At 44.5% G+C, this 15,560-nt stretch overlaps 1 protein-coding gene across 1 annotated transcript in view; it reads left to right on the top strand.

The window, feature by feature from the left end:
* LOC119658982 (cadherin-87A) overlaps positions 1-15,560 on the top strand; it is a 582,773-nt gene that overhangs the window by 408,058 nt on the left and 159,155 nt on the right. Inside the window, exon 5 of the mRNA XM_038066864.1 lies at positions 3,084-3,144. Within this exon, the coding sequence (XP_037922792.1) occupies positions 3,090-3,144 (55 nt within the window). The 5' untranslated portion in view covers positions 3,084-3,089. The remainder of the gene's footprint in view (positions 1-3,083; positions 3,145-15,560) is intronic.

Here is a 15,560-nt window from a genome sequence, read left to right as displayed (position 1 = left end):
TTCCAAAGAGGCAAATGGGGTCGACGATATATGCCACATTTTCTAATAATTCTTTAGTCAAGGATCTCCAGTGACACATTAGTGAAAGTTACAAACGCAGCAACCAACAGGCCAAAATTTTCAATATCAAGCATCTTACAAAAATAAATTGGCCGAGAGACAGCTGCAAAATGGGCAGTCAACGGGTCTGACGAGGAAACTTGTAAAGAGGTCCTGCTGCAAAACATAACGCTAGCAAGAAAAGCAAAGGCTTCCCAGGTTGGCGAAAAGTTGCGACAAGCATGCAACGCGTCTATCCCAAAGTGTGTTGTATCCCAGAAACGAGCACTAGTGGAATCCTGAAATCAGAGAAAGACGCAATATCTGCCTCAAAGTCAGAAGACGCAGTCAACGAAACTGAAACGATACGAGATACTAGCAGCTACATGAACAATACAAAGAGGCGCGGAAAAAAAAGCACGTGGCTATATTAAGATTTTGAAAAAATTAAGACGTTTTTCTATTTTTAGTGATATTTATTAAACTTACATATACAGACATTTCGGGGACTTGGTCCCTTCATCAGTGCTAACAAGTGTTCATCGCAACAAGGACCAGTTAGCACTGATGAAAAGAACAAATGGTTCCCGAACTATCGATATTTGCAAGCTTAATAAATACCAATAACGAATAGAAAAACGCAAAGATTAATTATTTCAAATTTAATCGCTAGAAATACCGCGAAATTACACTTAGATATAGAAAGAAATCAAAGCGAACACTTCAAGCAATGGTAAGCGAGGCCGTAGAAGCTGCAAAAAATAGCAGAGAATAAGGCTCCTGGCTTGGATAGTATCCTCAACAAAGCCCTTAAGGTAGCAGTGAATATATTGCCAAACATGTTTGCCGAGATATTTACCAAATGCCTTCAGGAAGAAGTATTTCCCACAAAGTGGAAAAAGCAGAGGCTGATTCTCATCCCTAAGCCAGACAAACCTGTGGCTGAACCTACAGACCCTTAAGCCTTCCAAATGAGACTGGCAAATTATTTGAAAGCATTAACGAATAATCTACAACAGATTACTTCCGAATGCCAAAAAGGAAGGTGGTCTCTCTGAGAACCAATCCGGATTTCGTAAAAAAAGGTATACGACCGATGCGGTTAACCTGGTGGCTATCATAACTAAAGCTGCCCTCGAAGAGGACCAATGCTATGCAGTCATAACACTTGACGTGAAGAATTCCTTTAATTCTACAAGATAGACTAGAGGCCTTACTTAACTTGGGAGGGCTGAAGTACCTGGTATGAATTATTGGCGGCTTTTTGATAGATAGGGTTCTGTGCTGCAATTTAGATGAAGGAGAAAGAAAAATGGGAGCTGTTCAACTGCACTTCGAGCATAATGTACCTATCGAAGCAGCCTGCGGTATAGCAGGAATGGTGTCAATTAATATTCTGGTGTGACAAAAGCAACGCCTTTATGACGTATTTCACTGGAGAATTTTCTGCGCGTCGGCGGCAGTCCGCCCGGAGTGAAACTCTCACCGAGTGGCAAGAGAGGTGGAATGAATAAGAGAAAGGCCGATGGACACACTGACTCAAATGGGATATTCGGAGATGGATCGAGCGACCCCACGGCTAACAAGGTTTCGATCTAACGCAATTTTTGAGCGGACACGGAGGTTATGATTTGGGCATAACGAGTAACCATGTTGTCCAATGTGCTCAGTGCTCATTGCAGCGGGCGCAAAACACGTGTTATGTATTTCAATACCCGAGTTGCGCAGTTAAAGGAGCCGCAGTAGAAGCTAAAATTGGGGAGCACTTCTCTCGGGAAATCAATTGATCATAATTGTTGATGATGATGTTTAAATCGAAGCAGAAGTGGACTGCGGTCAAGGAAGTGATCAAAGCTAGACAAGAGGAAGTTAGCCGGAAGAAAGAACGAGGACGAGTACAAGATGAATTTTGATCCAGCCCCGCGACATAATACCATATGGGAGTCTTGCGGGGGTGGTGGAAGGAGGTGGTTTTAGTGGGTAGGACTCCCATATAACCATCTGAAAGGAGCCTTCAGTACCTTTCAAAGTGTTCCACCTTCCAATGAAAAAGAAGATATATCGAGAGACAGGCGAGAAGACAGACTTTCCCCGATTTTGATAAGGCATTCTTTTTACACAAAAACATATTTTTCTAATTAAAAATCGCAACGTCTTATTATATATAACAACTCTTCTATTATTAATATAATAATATAGCTTTACGCCCTTTTCCAAAAGTCCTTCAAGTGGGAATAAGAAAATAAAATCTCTTTTTGAAAAACTGGAAACATCATATGTGCACGTATGCATAAATATTTATACGACTAAATGTACCCCGATGCGAACAGACCAACAGCGTTTTCATTTGAACGTGCAAATTCCAATCAAAGAAATTGGGAAATCGTGTCAACTGGTCTGGGAATCAGATTACTTTATATCCTTCGGATTACGAATTAGTGTATAGGATATATAGGTACGTGTGGTTGAGTTTGTAGATTGCCATTTCTCCATTTCACTATATCCGACAAATCTACAAACAGAATGCCATACGTACTTACGAAGCAACGGCTAACATCCAACCATACTCGACGCAATGTCACTCGCTGAGTGAATGGATGGAATGAATTTGAACAATCCAATCGCTAAGATAGATACAGATACACACGCACATCTATACTGCTTTCGCACTGAACTGACACTCTTGCTCCATGCCTAGTTGCTACCAGGAAACAACACCGAATACGATTTTCTTCGGTGCCAATACTTATCCTGCACACTTCTGGTCTGCGGTACCCAACTGCCTCGCTACGTTGTCCCTGCAACGGAAGAGTCCTTAACACATTTTACGACTGAGAATTTCCTTTTTAATGGTCTTTTTAAATCGGCAATAGAAAAACTCAAGTCCGATGGAAATTAAATTTGATTGCGTTGTGTGTGACAATCGTCCCTTAAAGCAGTTTGCAGGATTTTCCGGCATCGCTTCCTAGACTTAAGCAATTTATTACAAATGTGTTTAAATGGATTTTTGTTTGAATTAATGTTTCTATTGTTGTGTATTTCAGGCGAAAATGGCCAGGACATCGGGGCTTGTTTGGTTGATTTTAGTGCTTCTGTGTGCAGAATGTGAGTACCGTCATTCATATTTAATATTTTTATTCAAATTTAAAGCCTATTTGTGTGGTATGTCATGGACCATGTAAAATAAATTGTTCAATGGGAATGTATGCAAATATAATCTCCGTAAAAATAGTTTGAATCCTGTCATGCCAAGTAGACTGTAATGAAATGGATGAAATTTGATGAACCTTCACAGCAAATATGCGAAGCAGAATAAAAGTTCTCCATCCTCCTTCAGATCCATGAAATAATTTGATTATGGCTAACTTAAGAGAAAGAGGATCCTCCATGGCATCATGTTCCATGCTGGATATGGGTTACGTAAAAGGATTTCCAGAGTGATGAGGTATTGGTAGAATGCACCTCTACTACATAACGTGTCTAATTGGACGGAGTTGAGAAGTGTAATGAAGTTTTCAGAAGTAAAAGAGGAATAAATAACGAATCACATAGTAAACAGAATTTCCACGACACTGCGCGCAATATTTGATTACATACTCATATATTACACTATGTACCGCAGCAAACTCTTCAGTTAGTGGCTTTCACATTGTATGTGTATGTATATAAACATAAAGGTTGGGTAAATTATTTGCAGCAGCGAAATATGGTGGCCCTTCACCCCTTGGTGGGGTACAGCGCGTCGACCATACCTACGCGCCACCGCTCGCTTTTACCAGAAATGCGTTCCAGCTCCTTCAACGATTTCCTGATACGCTCGCACTCATCCTCTTCTGTTCTACGCCAAGTACCTATGATCTACTGGTCAGCCATCCTGAGAGAGTGGATTCCACTGCATGGCATATCCCGTAATGTAATTGTCACCTCTCCTCAATATGTGACGTATCCATTGCCACTTCCGTCTTCCTATCACATCACATACGAGTGCCAAGTCTGTGCGCCGACCAAGTTGTGCGTTTTAAATAGTGACAGGCAGGCGTACTCTGATGAAACGAAGCAGACAGGTATTGACGAAAGCTTGGATTTTTTGAGTGACAGTGGATCTAGCGCTATTAATGCTTTAGGCAACAACTAATTTGTGCCGCTTCCTAGATATACAAACGAATGGACGCCTTCAATGCTCTCCCCGTTAATACAGATAGAGAGAGTGCGATAACCGGGACTGAGAACCATGGTTTTGTTAGGGTTTAGGGTGCACCAAATCGATGAAGAGCAGATGCAGCGAAGATCTATATTCCGTGCACTATTCCAAAATGATACGTAGGGTGTTGCTGTGGTAAATACAAAAGTATTCGAGTTCTCTGTCGAACAAGCTTGCGAGATGTCCTTTGATGCGCTTCATGATAATTTTATCTATTATTTTTGCGACGGAAGGGAGCACGCAGATACCCCTACAATTGTCACACTCAAAACGTGTTGAAACTCAACTGACCTTATTAGAGGCTCTTTGCTCGAACAATGTGACACCAACAACGTGACGGTGGCGGCAGAAATCCAGAAACCTCCTACGGTCGCCGAAATCGGTTTTCCCCATCACATGCCCGAGCGGAGTGTTGTGAGATGCCACCTTGCCAGGAAGCTTCGCCTGAACCGCGTTTAGTTGTTCGTAAAAAGCATCCTTCTCCGCTGCAACAGAAGTGTCCGTTGGTGCGTAGCATTGTGCAATTGTGAAAATCAAGAGAGAACGCGCCTTGCGGTAGCCTTCAGAAGCAACCTGACACCGGATTCGCGTCTGCTACCACTAGGCTTTCCAGAGTAGAAAAGAGGAAAAGAGGAAAAGAAGAACTCTCCAGAGTACCACTATCTTACTTCGCTTATAGTCAGAATGTCCAGTTTATATCGCTGGAATTACCGCTGAAATTGGAGAAAGTGATCATTCAGAGGACCCTCGCTACCGTTGTCGAGGGGTATGCGCACATTCCAGAAACTAATCATAGTCTATTTTCGGGACGTTGCCATGAGGTTAGGCCGTATCAGAGGCGTGGTTGATGTTTCGGTAGTAATAAAGTTCCAAAAATTGCCAGTTGCTAACCCATATCCCCTTTAGTCGTCTTTTACGACAGAGAAGGAAGGCTTTGAGTATATTTTTAAACCCCAACTCGCTGGGCAAGTATTACGCAGAGGCAATATCGTAACCGGTTCAACTGATTATTGCTGGTTGAAACTTGAAAACTTTAACCAGAGGTGATCATGATGAGACAATTCTGTTCGCAAGACCTGATCGCGGTCATTTTAAAGTACCAAATTACCGGCAAGAGGAGAAATATCATAGTTACTTCTGCTTACTTAGCTGATGACTCTGGCAAACTCTCACTGCTGGGTAAATTGCAAATTGAATCCCGGAGGAGATTTTCATTTCACCATTTCAGTTGGTCTGATCACCTTGAGCGCAGGGTGCGTTCCTACGTTCGTGGGGCCAAGAAGAAGTGAAGGTTTAATTAAAATGGTCCATTTCTTTGCAAACCACAATTTTTAGGTACACCGGAACATAGACTAGATTTTTACAATCAATACTCGATAGATGTAATAATTATAATTTATTTATTTTAATAAATCAGTAAGAGCAAACGATTATTTACACGTTACAGGCAGAAGAGAAATATCTCGCTTCATCTGTTTCTTTCTGCCCCTAACTCATGGCACACTTTCCTCGCTAGTCCTCCACTCCCGTGGCGAGCTCTACAAAGTGGATAGTTCCGCGCCATCTATTTGTTCGCATTCGCAACATTCGAAATAAATTTCGAATGCTGCGAATCCTGCCGCGCCACATCACTCCGCTCCCAGATGAAACCTAGGGGTTTCGGCGACTGATCCCGGAACTTCGTTCACCGTCAATCCACAAAGCGGACACGACGCTGCTTCGGGGCGGACACGGGTTTCAGCCTGGACAGAGAGACCGCCTTTTTGTGTCCACCGATCTCGAGCTGGAAGAAATGTTCTGCCCGCTCGAGAACGCGCTACGGGCCCTCATATGGAGGCTGCAGCGGCTTCCGGACGGCATCCGTCCTGACCAGAACGTGCGTGCACGTGTCCAGTTCCTTGGGCGAACAGGCAAGTGTGGACGAGTGTCGGGTGGGTGGTGTGGCTTTTATGCGTCGGAGATTGTCCCTCAGCAGACGCACCAACCCCGACTCTGTGAGACCCGATCTTTTGTCGAAGACCGGATCGCTTGGGAGTCTCGGCTTCTCCCCGTATACTAGCTCCGCGGGGCTGGCAGCTGGTAGGACGAGAGGCAAGAGTTGGGACCAGGACGGATCGTCGCGTGCCATAATGGCGGCTTTCAGCGTCCGGTGCCAACGTTCTAGCATCCTATTGGATTGCGGGTGGTATGCAGTAGTCCGCTGGCATTTAAAACCAAGGAGTTTGCCTAACTCGGAGAAAAGGGTGGACTCAAATTGCATTCCCTGGTCAGTGATGACCACTGCAGGGACGCCAAAGCGAGGTATCCACTCTCGACAGAGGGCTTAGGCACATGATTGCACCGTAATATCTTTCAGAGGTATTGCCTCAGGCCACCGCGTAAACCTGTCGATGATTGTGAGACAATACCTATAACCGTGCGAGTCTCGCAAAGGCCCTACTATGTCGAGGTGTATTGTGTGGAACCGCTTGGTAGTGCGGGGGAATGAGCTCACTTCTTTCCTTACATGCCTGGAGACTTTACACTTCTGGCATGCGATGCACTCTCTGACCCAGGAATTGACATCCTTATTCATAGAGGGCCAGAAGTATTTCTCGGTGACTAGCCGATTTGTTGTCCTGATGCCTGGATGTGCTAAGTCGTGAACTGCGTGGAACACTTCCTTGCGGAAGGTGGCCGGAATGTATGGCCGAGGTCCCTTTTCAGAGTCTTCGCAGCAGAGAGAGAGGTTTGAGCCGAAGAAGGGCAACTCCCGAAATTTGTATTTGGGGTTGGATTTGAGGCTCTGAAGTGCTGCGTCATCCTCCTGCGCCTTGGCAATAGCCGAGAAATCGAGTGAGGCGGGGATTTTAACCTCGGAGACACGAGACAAAGCGTCAGTAACTATGTTGTCCTTGCCGGACACGTGCTGGATGTCTGACGTAAACTGGCTAATAAAGCTCAGATGTCGGAGCTGACGAGGGGACGCTTTGTCGGGCTTCTGCTTCAAAGCATACGTGAGAGGCTTATGGTCCGTGAACACTGTGAACGGCCTGCCTTCTAGGGAGAAACGGAAGTATTTGATGCTCAAGTACGCTGCGAGCAGTTCGCGATCGTATGTACTGTAGTTCCGTTGAGCGGAATTCAACTGCTTCGAGAAGAAGCTCAACGGCTGCCAAACTTGATCCAACTTTTAGTGAAGGGCAGCACCTACTGCGATGTCAGAGGCATCAACAAAAACGGCTAGGGGTGCATCTTGCAGAGGGAATGCCAAGAGTGTAGCGTCGGCCAGTTGTTGACGGGATTTGTCAAACGCGCGGATAGCCTCTTCAGACCACACGATCTCTCGTGTGTCCTTAGTTTTGGGACCAGACAAGTACGCGTTCAAAATGGACTGGTGATGGGCGGCCTTGGGCAGGAAACGACGGTAGAAGTTAATCATGCCCAAGAACCTCCTCAACTCCCTCACTGTCTTTGGACGCGGGAATCGTTAGTTATCGCTTGCACCTTGTCTGGACGGGCTGTATTCCTCCAGGGGAAATGAAATGGCCGAGGAATCTCACCTGTTTTTGGAGAAATTTGCATTTCTCAACGTTTAGAACTAAACCGGCCTCAAGGAGACGTTGAAAAATGCACTCGAGATGGGCTAAGTTCTCAGACTCAGTGGAAGAAGCGACCAAAACATCATCCATTTGGATGATGTATATTTATACGAAACAGAAGTCGAGGTTTCGCAGGACTGAGTGAATGAACCTTTGAAAGGTTTGCGCCGCATTGCACAATCAGAAAGTCATTCGGGTGAACTCGAAGAGTCCAAAGGGTGTACATATTGCCGTCTTTGGAATGTCTTCAGGAGCTACTGGGATTTGGTGATAAGCCTTGGTTAAGTCCAAGGTCGAAAAGATGCGGCAATTCGCGAGGTGATGCGCAAAGTCGTGGATGAGTGGAATTGGATATCGGTCAGGAACAGTCTGTGCATTTAGCCTTCTGTAATCCCCACATGGGCGCCATTCGCCGTTTGGCTTAGGGACCATATGCAGTGGGGAAGACCAACAGCTGTTTGAGGGCCTGCAGATACCCTGTTGAACGAGTTGTTCAAACTCTTTCCGTGCAATAGCCAGTTTCTGGGATGGTAGAGGACGCACCTTCGAGAAGATCGGGGAACCAGTAGTGATAATGTGGTGCTGCACATTGTGCTTCACTAGTTTGGAGAGACTACACTCGGTAGTAATCTGGTTGAACTTTTGGAGAAGTGCCCGAACACGAGAGTCGGTAATGTCTTCTAAAAGAACGGAAAGATTATTGCCTGGGTGAGATACCATTTGTCCCGACGAATTAAGGTTGGTCGTGGGGTCTATAAGGGACTTATTTTGCAAGTCCACCAGCAATCCATAGTGACACAAGAAATCTGCGCCTAATATGGGGAAGCTGACATCCGCCAGGATGAAACACCACGAAAATGTCCTACGCAAACCAAGACTCACGTCCACTTGCCTATACCCGTATGTGTTTATGCGGGAGGAATTTGCTGCCGCAAGTTTCAGCGGTTGTGGAAAAAGTTGATGTTGCCGAGGTACGGGAAGAACCGAAACCTCCGCACCAGTATTGGTGAGGTAGTTGCGCCTGCTGAGAGGGTCGTAAGTTGTTAGGCGACGTGGCGCTGCGCTCTGAGTGGCCGTCGCCAGGACCTCCCGCGGATCTAGTTTTTTGCGGCAGGCGTGAATTTGCAAGGGATAGTACACTTGGTGGCTTTATCGCCGTATCTGCGGTGGTACCAGCAAATCCCTCGGTCCGTGGACTGTCCCGACGACCTGCTACCCGAACGTCCTTTTCGAGTGGCAGACCGTGAGCGAGCTCGCGATCTGGCGCCCGAACGCTGAGCGTCCAACGTCGCCCGCATCTCGGCCACACTGGCTGTTAAAGCGGCTATCTCGCGCCTCAAGTCGCTCACCTCATCCGACGGTGGTTGAACGGCCGCCATGGTTGAGCGTACGTACACCTCCTACACCTGGTCGGCCGTCGCTGCCAGTTCCTCCAAGGAACCGGAGACGCAAGCGAGGATCGCCTGGGTGCCCTCCGGGAGCCGTCGAGAAATATCTCGCTTCATATGTTTCTTTCTGCCCCTAACTCATGGCACACTTTCCTCGCTAGTCCCCCACTCCCGTGGCGAGCTCTACAAAGTGGATAGTTCCGCGCCATCTATTTGTTCGCATTCGCAACATTCGAAATAAATTTCGAATGCTGCGAATCCTGCCGCGCCACATCGGAATTGACCTAATAATCTGCACTTCGAAGTTGTTGGAGACTGATGGGTGCTACTGTTGCAGACGAATAGACTGTGATAAAAACACGAAATCGTAAAATTTCAATGAATAAGAATTTCTTTACTAAGAATACTTTCTGTGACTAAGAATTTCTTTAGCAATATAAGATTGGATTTTAATTTTTCACCGGCAGAGGAATGGTTCCCGATCATGCAAAAATTAAAATAGATTTTTTAGACAATTTCCAAAATGTTGGGAAGTTTTGTTGACTGGAAACGTTAGTATATGGAAATCTACGTATTTTGATTCACATCTAATCAGACTAATTTTATTCAATTTATCTTCTATAGCGTGTTCTTCTTGGCATAAAGCTATAACTCAGGCTTAAGAATGAGTACTGTTTGCGGAACTCCGAGCGTGACTATGCATAAGAGGCTTATAAAACGTTCCAAGCGAGACTTTTTTGGAGCAAATGGAAATAGAAAGGCAGATTCCAATGCTGTGCAGGGTCTTTAAAAGAGATGAGCCGGCCAACTAGGACTCTCTTAGAAAATTGGTTGAAATTTTCATTCTAGAAGTACACTAACCGAGAATAAATGTGATAAAAATAGTCGGGGTAGAACGGCATGAAAGTATTGGAAGAAGAACTGGAGCACTGTTAGAGCAATGACTACCAATGAAATAAATCGGAAAACCTGGAGCTGGATGCTTCAGGTATGAAAGGTTTTGTGTATTTCTTATACAGTTACGTCTTTGTGGATTTCCGTGAGTACCTGTCCCGTGGACTTAATCCCACGGTCTCCTTAAAACACGGATTGATTTTTTGACCACAATTAGAGCCTCGCTGAGACAAGCACAACGGTACGAGTCTGTACTGAGTACACGGTTCAGCAGTGGATGCAAGACCTACCTAAATATCTACTATCGAACTATTCAGTACAGCACCGAGTTGAAACGAAACACCATGTTTGAAGCGTCTCTGTTCGCTTGAGCGTAATCACAACCTCCATGAAGCTCTTATTAGGAGGCAAACCGCAACAACCGAACTGAACGCACATGAAACAGAAATTCTCCTGAAATATGTGAATTCAGGAGCTATTCCGGTTCCCATGGTACCAGTGTAGCTTCGGTAAGGCTTCGTGACCTACTGCCACTTCAAATAAGTCCCCGTGCAGACTCGGGTCTAATCGCCTCATTCGCCTGCATCACAGCCAACAAATTAAAGTGATATAGCGTCTCCCGGCGTCATTACTATGAGGGTTATCCCCGGTCACTTGGCTTTGCTGCCCCGTCTTCCTCACCGCGACCTTTGAGCACCTGTATTTCTTATACAAAAACATTTGAGTGGACATTTGCCCCATTAGTACCTAGCACGCATTGTATATGCATATATTATATCAGAATATTCCCTTTCGCGTGCCACTGACGTTGGAAGTCTTAAAATCTGCACTGAAGCGATAAATTTGATTTATCATAACTTTGTTAGTAATAGTGCGATTCCTACCAGACTTGACAGAATCATGTTGTATATTATAGCCCATATTACAGCAAAATGATTCATGACTCTAGCAAGAACTTAACGGGGGTTTTGCAGTCAATTACTAGAAGCGATAGTAATATGCTGTTATAAACTTTATTTGAACAGATATCGTTATGGAAGGTATTTCGGAGCCTAGGCAGGGTGTAGTGGCAACATCGTGATTTCGTCCAGATTTTTCGGTTGGGTAGTTTCTAATAATGTGCCATTGAAAAAGGTGGATAGTACGGAGGCTGGAATGTCAGAACCGAGACCAGTTTTGAAAAGCACTGATCGATATCTTTCATTTGATACTAAATGGCTATATTCGGTAAAAAGAATTGATATCACCCATTTGCATGTATGGAGATCCATCTCCTGCATAAAATTACCCGTAAAATGATGTAACTCACTGTATGCGTGGGCGTTCACAGTTTCTATTTTCCCACAAAAGTTGGTGTTAATTTGTATAACCGTTTGTGAAAAAAAATGCGGGCGACGGACAGACAGAGAGTATGCCAATTTTAGTAAGGTTTGCTGTTGTTATTCAAATCCGAAGAACTTCAGACAAATCACCTTAATATCGTTCTCCCTGAAATGTCTGAAGAGACAAGTTGTCACATTCACGAGAGAACGCTAAGGTCGCACCCACTAATTGGAAATGCTTACCAGCGTGGAAAGTCCTATGCGTCTGCTCTTTGCTCTTTGACTTTTAGACTTTTGGTGTTTATGAACATAGAAAGGAACTTTAAGTGGATCTGCGTTATGCTAACGCAGAGATTGCTGTGTGTCGAAGTGGGGGTTGATCGCTACCTGGTAACAGAAGCAACTGCCGCTAAGGAGGTTTGCTATCACCATTTCTCTGGAGTTGGAGTTGATCGTCTCACTACTATGTGAATTGCAAAATTTGCCCATACACGTCCAAGCTTATCCAGATGGTTTCCGTTATCCGCGCCGTTGATTTGATTGACAGTTGGTGTCTCAGGCACGATCTTTCAGTAAATTCATATAAAACCACAATGATATTAAAAGGAAGAAACTGAATGGACTTTGCCTTCCAAAAATGAGGGTAAAACCCTTCTACTCTTCGACGAAGTGAAATATCTGGGGGTCATTCTAAATAAGAAGCTTCTTTGGAATTAATATGTGCTCAAAAACAGAACAGGGTTTTGGAACAGTAATCTATTTTTCAAATAGAAACCGAAAGTAGGCTTTTCTCTTGGAATGGTCTTTCAGGTTGAAATATGTATTTCCGTTCCTAATGGCAGCAACCCGCGTGATTATATATCTGCTTGCCATTAACCCATTTATGGGCTATAGCACGTTGATCACACCTACGCGTCATCGCGATGTCCACATTCCTCATCTACTGTTCTGCGCCAAGTGCCCTTAGGCAACCCACTCGTCGATTATCTTGGAAGAGTGGGTTCCACTGTATGGTGTAGTGAGCAATGCAATTGCGATCCTTCCTTCCGATCACAGGCCGTACCAGTTCCAGGCTTGTGCGCCGACAAAGTTATTGTTTACCATAATATCAGACCTGCGTACTCTGATGATACGACGTAAACAGGTATTGATGAAGCCTTGGAGTCTTTGAGTAGCAGTTGGGGTGATTTTCCACTAGCACAGAGCAGTCTCAACTTGGTATCTGTGTTGAAATAACTTCATTTCCAGACGGGGCAGTGAAAGCGGATTAAGCGCTGTTAATGCGTCGGACAACATCGAGGTTCGGTGTCACCATCGGCAAAAACTACGTTTTCTAGAGGTATAAATTGATAGATACATTCAATGCTCTACCCATTAATATGTGCGATGACCCGTCAGATTGAGAATCTTGGCTTTGTTGGTGTTTATCTTCAGTCCAAATCTACTTGCCTCTCTCTCTAAATCCAGAATCATTTGGATTTATGACTCGGTGGGAGAGCGAACAAATGTTGCAAGCGTAGTCTAGGTGTGTGAGGAAAGATGCCTTAATCTATTGAAGTCCTCCATGGCTTTCAGACAAGGCAGCATGAAAGGCGTTACCGATAATAAGAAGAAACAATACGCTTGCACGATTCTGCAGTCAGCCAGATCTTATGACACCCCTTCGGGAGCAGCAGCTAAAAAAGCAGTCATTCTTGCTTTTATTCGTGGTAAACGGCATAATTACCGAGAAATCGCCCTATAAGAAGTGGTAACTGTAGGTATTGTTTCTACATATGCTAAGGAGAGAGCGACCAAACGAAAAATCGAGCCGAGCATAGACCGGTTTGTGGCTGGAAAATGGTTAGAGAACCGCAGAGCAGCCCTTGAACAAGTTCAAACAAATTTGGAGACTAGTGGTTTTTTTTGTGCTGCAACTGGTGATGAAAAAAATCCATTTGGGTCAGTTCCATTCCGAGACACTGTTGACGTTGCAGTTGGAGTAAAGTTTCGAAATTTGCAGGCTGCTAACCCATGAATTTCTATTCCTCTTAACCGCCTCTTACGATAAGCATGGAGACTTTGAATGCTCCAACTCACAAGTCAAGTGACAGTCTCTTGACCATACTCAGTCAAATAAGTCATTACGTGTGTCATCATGTCTGAATTCTTGTGATTCTACCACCAATATCAAAACTATCTGCACAAGTAAGCCGTTATACTGTATAGCAATCAGGTGCCAAACAATGATACTGCAAGCGGCCGCGCTTTCGTCACTATGCCACCCACAAACCTTCACTGGTCCTCAGTGGACTCCTGGTTCCTGGTTTTCTCCTCCTCATCCTGAAAATGAAATGCGCTTTGAGTGACATAATGTGTTACGTACATATTGAAAACTTTATTCCGCGCATAAAATTTCATCGGGACTCACCTTCCAAATTGAACTTCATTAATATTGTTTTCTTGTCGTTTAAGGCATCTGATGTCATTAGTATGTACGAGCACTTGTGCAACGCCACTGAAATTCAATTAATGAGAGCACACGGAAACTATTTCCCTCTTTCTTCTGTGGGTTCATGGAATAAAGATGAGTATTCGCGTTTTTTAAACTGAACTTTTTTTTCTGCCAGGATAACCTATTCAAGATCTCATGATAATACGTTAAAAGCACACTTTTTGTTCTTATTGTATTTTCACGAATCCTTTCAAACCGATTTTCAGATGAGTTTCAACAAAAGACTCTGAAACATTTGTTTAGAGAAGAAAACTCTGAAGCCCGCTCAGAAACTTTAAATTACGCGAAACGAATGAAAACTTTGTGGATTGAAAGTGAAATCTGAAGTAAAGCAAAATCTTTGAATGAACTGAAGAACTTAAGTTGGATTTTTTTGTGGCTTTTTGTGAATATGATAAGTTAGATGGCTTAGTTGGTTTGGGTTTATTTAGCAGGTAATTAAAATACCTTAAAAAAGTGGATAATATTTAATTTAATTATTACATGGGTACTGCTATACCTATATCCAATGTCTAGCGTTTCTAGCGTTTCCGTCTTGGCTCGGTCGCTACGTGGAGCTTAATGAGCGCTATCGGGCATTGTTTTAATACCACACCACCACTTAAGACCATGACTGTTGTGGAAAGGGCAGGGGGTCTTGAGGATCTTGAGATCCTCAAAGAATGAATGGCTTACCTAGTGTCTGTAGTCTGACTCTAGCTAGAGCTGGGCAATCGCAAAGGAAGTGCCCGAGGGTTTTTCCCCTCTCTTTGAATTGTAGGGCAGGGCGAATTTGACGGCATGGTCCCCTATAGGCAGTACCCCTTTCAAAACCTCGTAATCTTGTATGCATTCGGGTTTTGTTATAGCCGGGCCCAATCCTGTTTGACTTCGCGCAAGTTGTGAGCCTTCAGCATCTGATATTAGCGGCCGCTAAGTAGTGCGATTCCACCCCTACCAGTTACCTGCCTGACGACGATTGCGCTTCCGAGGGGTTTCAAACACAGAGTACCGCCTAGACAGTCCGCTGATTACCTTCTATGTTCCTTCAAAACGGAACCCAGAGAGGGGTGGCTTTGAGTAGGCCGCCCAGACGGTTCAGCGTATCTCTACATTGCCACTTGCCTGGAGGATGTCACCACTAACTACACGGCCTTAATACCCGCTTGAATATCGGTCGGCAGCCATCGACAGACTAGCAAATCCTGGGAGATCATACGTCTCGGTTACGCTATGTGCACCCCAGAGAACCTCCGCTCCGAATCTACAGACTATCTTTCATCTGTCGATGAGAGATACTACGTCATAACTTTCCAACACGTTTCAGGTCCAACACTCAGCCCTGATTGGAAAGTCCACTGCAAAGTGCCTCATTGTTCCGGACGTGTGTGTGGTGTAGTCTGTTGTGAGAGAGTTCCTAAGGTGCTTCCTTTGAGATGTTATTATGGCCGTAGGACTTCGCTGTTCAACATCATATTTAAGGAGGCCTAGGGAAAGGAGGAGGAAAACTACATTGAGGACATCTTTCGGGAAGAACTGCAGAACCCCGGTAGCATTTACACACGCGGTTCTTTGACTCCTGTTAAGCTTTGTTCTTGTACTTTTTGTTCAGTGCCTGATACCACACAACAGAACTGTTGGGATGGAGCGAACCACGGTTGT

Source organism: Hermetia illucens, chromosome 6, assembly GCF_905115235.1.
Source record: "Hermetia illucens chromosome 6, iHerIll2.2.curated.20191125, whole genome shotgun sequence".
Taxonomy (NCBI): domain Eukaryota; kingdom Metazoa; phylum Arthropoda; class Insecta; order Diptera; family Stratiomyidae; genus Hermetia; species Hermetia illucens.
The sequence above is the reverse complement of the archived record's forward strand: the minus strand, read 5'-3'. Positions and strand labels throughout refer to the sequence as shown.